General features: G+C 47.3%; 1 protein-coding gene across 4 annotated transcripts in view; it reads left to right on the forward strand.

Annotated features, from left to right (window-relative positions):
* Nucleotides 1-7,500, forward strand: part of tead1a (TEA domain family member 1a) — a 37,491-nt gene that overhangs the window by 17,916 nt on the left and 12,075 nt on the right. For all 4 annotated transcript variants that reach the window (XM_042109090.1, XM_042109088.1, XM_042109091.1 and 1 more), the window contains exon 3: nt 6,604-6,668. In XM_042109090.1, coding sequence (XP_041965024.1) covers nt 6,604-6,668 — 65 coding nt within the window. The remainder of the gene's footprint in view (nt 1-6,603; nt 6,669-7,500) is intronic.

Genomic DNA, 7,500 nt, shown 5'->3' on the forward strand with positions numbered 1-7,500 from the left:
AAAACCTAACCGGCAAGAATCAAATGGCCACTGTGTCACAATGCAGAGCTTCCAGACAAACCACAAGAGGAAGCCAAAATGCTCCCATTTTCTTCTTTATGGGCCCCAGTAAAATTCTAGGTTTTATTAAATTTCAATTAACATAATTTATTGTGACCTCATTAGTCTTTATATTCCTTAAACATGTGGAAGTCAGTTGTCATTGAGACTAAACTCAGCATAGCCCAATCAACAGGGCTGTAGGCACATACATAATTTAATGCTTTAAATAATGAGGCAGTTGTGGTTTTTACCCTCCTTTGTGTGTGTGCTTTTTTGAACTAAACAAAAACTATTTTTTTTTCTTTAAGGTTAGAATATTTGCCTTCTTTTTTTTACTTGTCTTGGCTTCGGCAACGTGTTTTCAGTGTGCATTTAGCACCCCAGTGGCAGCTGCTCCAGACATAATGAAGAGAGGTCACTGGAGGTCGTTTGTATTTTCCGTGTGTGATATCCAGCGTTCGGGTGTTATGTTTCCAGCCCAACCCCAGCGCGCGCTGTGCCGGCCTCCCACCCACCCCGTCGTTGGAGCACAAACGAGATTCGGCCTCGCTAACAGGAAGCACGGCTAATTACTCCCATTAAAGCCCAACGGCTGCAGAGCGACTCCACTCACTCCTAATGACTTCGGCTTTTCCTTGGGCTCTCTCCCAGCTCAAAAGCCTCTGCATTCACATTAGAGCAGTCTAGTTGGAGAAAGACAGTTTCCCCTCCTGTCTGACTATTTCTGACACACACACACACACACACACACACACACACACACACACACACACACACACACACACACACACACACACACACACATGCACACACACAAAGTGTATCATCAATTAATTTTGAGATCAAATGGACATTTTGACCTTTATTGGCATTTTGACAGCGAGTATCAGGCTATTATGACTAGTTTGGCTTGTATGGGTTGTGCTCCGCAGTAATTAGACCCGAATCCAAATGCTGCAGCTTTTAAATCCTGTGATTCCATTCGAACAGCTCTAGTTTCACTGGTCTGCTGTCCTAAACCCTCGTAACCTCCTCATGACCCACAAAATATAACCATGATGATAGAATTGAGGACCTAATTTGTGTTTCTTAATTTAGTTTCTTAATTTTACACTGTTTATCTGTTTATTTGTTAATGTTGGCAAAGCAGGCAGTTTGCTCACTTGTTTTGAAAACAAAAAGCAAACCATGGATTTGAGATACATAAAATTGCTCGTTTTCATGTAGCCTAACAACCAGTTAATTAGTTAGCTAATTTAAAGAAAACTCTGTAGTCCTTTTAAAAGACAACAGTATCCATTAGAACTGCAGAAAACAAAAAAACACATTTGCACTTTCCAAAAAAAAAAAAAAAACGCAAAACCTTCTGCTTTTCCTCCTGGGTTGGCGAGCAGCAGCCTCTCATTGTGTAGGGCTGGCCAGTAGGCAGCAGCTTGGGTCTCTGCTGTGAGTGATTGGCCCTCTGCTCTAATGAAGAGCCCGTATTGGGGGGTGGGGGGTGGGCTGCTGGTCATTGTGATGTAGAAGAACAGCCTCCGTCATGGTTCCCCACCATCTGACTTTGGCCATGAAGTCTCTGTTCAGCCGCCTCTCCCCCCTCTCCACTCCCCTCCTCCCCCCTTCCCTCTCCTCCGCTCTCCACAATGTGGGACACGAGGGGTGTCAAAATGTTACGGGTTATGCCACCTACAATAGGCAGCTGGCCGGGCAGAATCAGATGCACAGCAGACGTGTGTGTGTGTCTTTGTGTGGCTGTGTGCACAAGTGTGTGTGTGTGCGTATGTTTCGAGAGCAGCTTTTATCTGGCAGTGGAAAGGCAGCCTCACCCTTTGACTCTTAATACCCGTGCTCTCGGGGTGATACTTGCATTTTTGCCCGCTGATCATATCAGCCTAAGCTCCCCCGACTTTGCGCCAAGGGGATTGCTTGAGCCCACCATCTGCTTTAGGCTGCCGGCCATCAGCTCCCGAACCAAAAGGCGCCGTATTTTAACAGAAGGCAGGAGGGGAGACTTAACTTTAAACCACTGATAACTTGCTGACTGCTCCTCTTACCACTACAGCAGCAGCATCCAATAGGAAAGTCATCAACTCCATTACCTTCTGAGATTTGTGCCCGTTAAAGCCATTTACTTAGGCTGTTAAAGCTATTCACTACGGCTGTGAGAACTATTTACAGTGATGAATGAGTTGCTATTTAGAAACCCACCTGCTAACTTTCCCTGAATGAGAAGGTAGTGTAAGCACTAGGAGTAGAAGGCTTCTCATAGTAGTTGCAGTAACTATAGTAGCATTAGTTGTGGTATTGCCATTAGCAGTAGCAGTAGAAATTGTTGTAGTTGTAGTAGTAGCAGTAGTAATAGTAGTAGTATCAGTAGCAGTAGTAATAGTAGCAGTAGTAATAGTAGTAGTAATAATAGTAATAGTAGTAGTAGTAGTAGTAGTAGTAATAATAGTAATAGTAGTAGTAGTAGTAGTAGTAGCAGCAGTAGTAGCAGCAGCAGCAGTAGTAGTAGTAGTAGTAGTAGTAGTAATAATAGTAATAGTAGTAGTAGTAATAATAGTAATAGTAGTAGCAGCAGCAGTAGTAGTAGTAGCTGCAGTAGTAGTAGTAGTAGTAGTAGTAGCAGCAGCAGCAGTAGTAGTAGTAGTAGTAGCAGCAGCAGTAGTAGTAGTAGTAGTAATAATAGTAATAGTAGTAGTAGTAGTAGCAGCAGTAGTAGTAGTAGCAGCAGCAGTAGTAGTAGTAGTAATGTAGTAGTAGTAGCAGCAGTAGTAGCAGCAGCAGTAGTAGTAGTAGTAGTAGTAATGTAGTAGTAGTAGTAGTAGAGCTGTGGTGAGTAAGAGCTCTCCCCCCTCCTCTCGCCCTTCCCCTTTTTTGCCGGGGACCTCCTGCTGAAAGGCTCCATATTGTTGGCTTAGGCCATTGTGATGCTAATGCGCGCCTGAGACCCTGGAGTCATCCATCATGGCTGGCGGGACGGCAGGGCTATTGTCCAGAGGATTTGGGTCTCTCTTGCCCTCACCTCGCTCAGACGCTAGGGGCCTGGGCCCAGACCACAGTGCATTATGGGAGAGGCTGGAAGGGGGGTGGGGTCGGGTGGCGGGGGGGAGGAACGGAAAGGATTAGGGCCGCTGTCACTGTGTAAATATGGAATAATCCAAGGGAAAAGAAAATGGCAGGGGTACAGAGGATTTTTTAATAATTCCTGCCTCGATTTAATCAAGCCCTTGTGCAAGAACTTTTTTTTTTTGTTTGTTTGTTTTTTTTTTTTGCTGATCCCCTCTAAGAAAAACCTGGTCAAGGGTGGGGGGATTTCACTGGAGTTGACAGTGCTGTGTTTATGTCATAAACACTTGCGTTTTACATATTTCAGTTGGAGTTTGTTACATCGACAGACGTTTTACGCAGAGGAAAAAAAACCAACCGAGATTTCACAGAAGGAACAAAAATCCCATTTCATGCCCATGTTTGAAGGGATTAGTCATGCTTTAGCCCTGGCAAGGTCCCTGCCCATATTTCCTTTAAGATGCAAGCAACTACACTTGGAAATTGCTAATTAATCAGCTTTTAAGTGTGGATCTGTTTGATCGGTGTCTGGAGTGCTGGGACCGCTCCCAGTCAGAGGAAGCCCTCCTTTGCATCGCTGTGGCGTCCTGAAATTACGTCGGAGGCTAAGGCTCTACATTTCCCCTCCCTCGCCCTCCTTTCCTGGAGAAGCCACATGAAGGGAGTCCATGTGTGTGTGTGTGTGAGTGTTAGTGATCCGCGGCCTGTCGCTGCGCCAGGCCGCATTCACCCAGATCCGCTGACATCATCCCAGCCTCGCTGAGGCTCATGGGAGTGCGGTCGAGGGGCTCATTAAATGCCGCCAAAAAGGAATGAGCTTGTCTCATCATGAACCCTGAGCTCCCGCTCTCTCTCTTTCTCTCTCTCTTGCTCCATCTGTGTTACTCTTTCTCTCTCTCTCTATCTCTCTCTCTCTCTCTCTCTCTCTCTCTCTCTCTCTCTCTATGTTCCCTCCTCTGCTTCGCTCCCGTCTCTGTTATCATCAACACCAATCAACCAAAACAGCCTAGCAACCGATAATCTCTCCAGTTGCCCCTTAAGGTAAACAAGGCCGACTCTCACACCACACCACATGCCTCTGTCAATCTCCCTCCTTCTGTCCCTCCCCCATTCTCCCCTCCTCTCCCTCCCCATCCTGTAACTCAGGGCAGGAGCTTCACGCAGAACTGATGATTTAGCAACTGTGTGTGTGTGTTTTTGCCGTATGACTAATGGTTAGAAGCCCGCTGCCGCCGTCATCGGAATCACCAGCCGGGAGGACAGTCCGCGCTGTCAGTGTTGAGTGATAGACCATGCCACCCCCCACCTCCCTCGCTCGACTCTGAGGGCCCTGGCAGCTTTTGTGGCCTCCCGTGCCCTCTGCCACGGGCTCGGACAGGGTCAGGCGAGGTCACACGGGGTCAGTGGCGGTGCCATCCATCAGGCTTGTTTTGAGCCGAAGTGGAGGGAGGTCCAGTGGACCCCCTACAGCAGGAGCTGTCCGCCCGCAGATTCCTATAGGCTGCCTTGAAGGACTTCCCTTAACCCTTCTCGTCGCGTGGAGAGGAGATAGCACCACAATCGACCACAATCACTCACCAGCACCCAGCGTGTGTCCGAACATCTGATGCCATCTAGATTGCTGTGATGGTGCTAATGCTGATTTAAATCCAAAAGCATTGATGCAGACTGCATGCCGATTCTTTCTTGTGGTTTCTGTTTGAGCCCCAGGGAAACTGGTGATACAACAGGAGCACAAACAGGTGGAGAGAGACACAGAGAGAGAGAGAGAGAGAGAGAGGGAATGAGACAGAGATAGAGAGAAAGAGACGGTCCTGTGTTTGTCATTCTTCTCGATCTCTGCTTTGTTTTGATGGTTCTAGTTCCTAAGGGGCTTGTGGGACCTGACTTTGATGTTTAGAGTGTGTGTGTGTGTGTGGGGGGGGGTCTAATGGTTATCAGTGGTTTGGGGAGAAACACATGACTGTGTAGATAACCCCCACCCCCAGCCCGACTTTAAATAAGCAGCTGTGATTACAGTGCTGAGCTCTTTAAAGTAGCCATATGAAAGCAACCAGTTGAGGGCTTTACTGCGTCACGTTTACGGCCTTTTATTTTTGATCCATGCTACTTTCTGATGTCGTAGAATGGCCCTATCAACACGCCTCAGTGAAGTCGCTGGTGTCTGACTGCCCACCGACTCGCCTCTATGCCACACAAGACATGCCTCATTTAACTTCCGGAAAGATCTACAAGATTGGCCAACGTCTAGCTATGTTAACCTCCCCACGTCAAACCCAAAGTTCAAGAGGCACCGATAATAGTTTTCTGACCCCTGCCATTGCTTCACACATAAAGTGGTCTAGAGTAAATTGCCTCTTCATTTTTGAGGGGAACACTGGTGTATTATGTTTGACTGGGGAGCTGTTGACCACTCTGGACCTCTCGTCAATGTGGCCGCCGAGCGTGATTTCCCTCTCCACCGCCCGAAAAATAAAAACTGCCGCCGTGATTACTTTAAAAGGCTCAAAAGTGTGCCCTCTTATAAACATCGCAGGGGAGGGATTTGGTGTTTCCATCTCAGAGGTTTTCAAGTTTCAGAAAAAAGAGAGGTGGTGGGGGTGGTGCAGACACAGGAAAAAAGGGAGGAAAAAAGAGTGCTCCGGCCTCTTTCTCTCGTAAGGTTGTTTTGCACGCTTGCCAAGTCCCGCTGAGCGTGTTTTCAAGCCGCTGAAAAGAATGAATTATTCAGCAGTAAGCATGCTTACAGCTGGACGTTTGGGGCCCTTTGATCTGCGAACGGGGCGTCTGCATGAATGCCCGTATTGTCATGTTATGTGTACACAGTGTGTGAGTGATTGAAAATAGGGAGGCCTGGGGCCCGAGCCGGGGCAGAGATTGCAGTGCAGGCTCGCCGGGCGCGCAGGGGCCCGAGCAGAAAATCCCCAGATGCTGTTTGTTCGCCTGAGGTCACATGTTGCTGCGGCGCTCCGTGTGGCCTTAACAAAACGCTCCTTTAGAGAGAGAGAGAGAGAGAGAGCGCTTCTATCACCCCCTATCTTATTACCATTGAAGCCCCCACCACACCACGCCTGTCAAAGCTGTGTAGCTGAGTCAGGAGTGTGTGTGTGTGTGTGTGTGTGTGTGCGTGTGTGTGTGTGCACGTGCGTACGTACACAAGTGTGCTTGGGTTTTTGTTTGACATAAGTGTACAGTCATATGAACATATTTTTGCCTGCATGCTGATAATATGCTACATGTCTTTCCTCTGATCTGGCTCATGTTCAATACGTCCCTGTCCACTGGAAATAAAAACAAACATTGTGACAAATGCAATCATTCACAAAAAACTGAAATATGATTCGAGTTAACTTTCAATTGCTATTTCATGAAACACTCTTCATGAGCTCCTCATAAAATATGGCGTTGGCTTTATTCTTGTCTACTTGAGATGGCAAATGGCTTACTCTATTCAGTCCCCCTCAAGGTCTCATTCTCTTTATCCCTATGCAGGTCGCAATGAACTGATAGCCAGGTACATTAAACTGAGGACGGGGAAAACAAGGACAAGGAAACAGGTAAATTAGCTCATTTTCACTCATCCTGCCTTATTCAAACTTTGAAGTTGACACACACACACACACACACACACACACACACACACACACACACACACAAACATACACACGCAGACAGAGACACAGGCACACACACACACTCTGGGAAAAAGACGAAGGAAAAAAAATAGAAGAAAAGAGGGGAGGAAGTAGCCAGCTGTATGTGTGCACTCTTGGTGCCACATGTGGCAGGGACGGTTCAGGGTCCTCCTCCTCCTCCTCCTCCTCCTCCTCCTCCTCCCATATCAAAGTGGGCCTCCAGGAGAGCATTGACCCTGCACTCTTAGTGCTTCCTCTCAGGCAGAAGTCCTCCTCATGGCCAGTGGCTCATGTACGTGTGTGGATGTGTGTGTGTGTTCGTGTGTGTGTGCATGGCTCGAAAAGGGGGTCAGTGCTGCATTTCCTTGCTGTTGTCACCAAACAACAGAGCAGCAGTCTGAAAATCCCAGCAGAAATGGCTGAGGTCTCGAAGGTAGCCAGACGAGTAGGACAGGTGACAAAAGAAGAGACTGAGCCCATGAGCTAAATTTGATCTGTTGAGTGATGTGTCCTCTCAGCAGTTATGGCAGCTTGTTAAACCTGTCCATCGACTACTTTCATACCTATTATCTTCCGCTCTTATTTTCTCTCGTTCTCTCTCTGTCCTTCTGTCCCCCCCTGCATTTTTCTGTAGAAATTATTAGTGCTAATCACGTAATTATTATCTCGCTAACTAACCGGGTGCTGTGATTAAGCTGCCCTGTTTTCTGTGGGTCGGTGGTGGCTGGACTCTAGCACCCCGTGTCCTCCTTTA

The sequence above is a fragment of the Alosa sapidissima genome, chromosome 11 (assembly GCF_018492685.1).
Source record: "Alosa sapidissima isolate fAloSap1 chromosome 11, fAloSap1.pri, whole genome shotgun sequence".
Lineage (NCBI taxonomy): Eukaryota > Metazoa > Chordata > Actinopteri > Clupeiformes > Clupeidae > Alosa > Alosa sapidissima.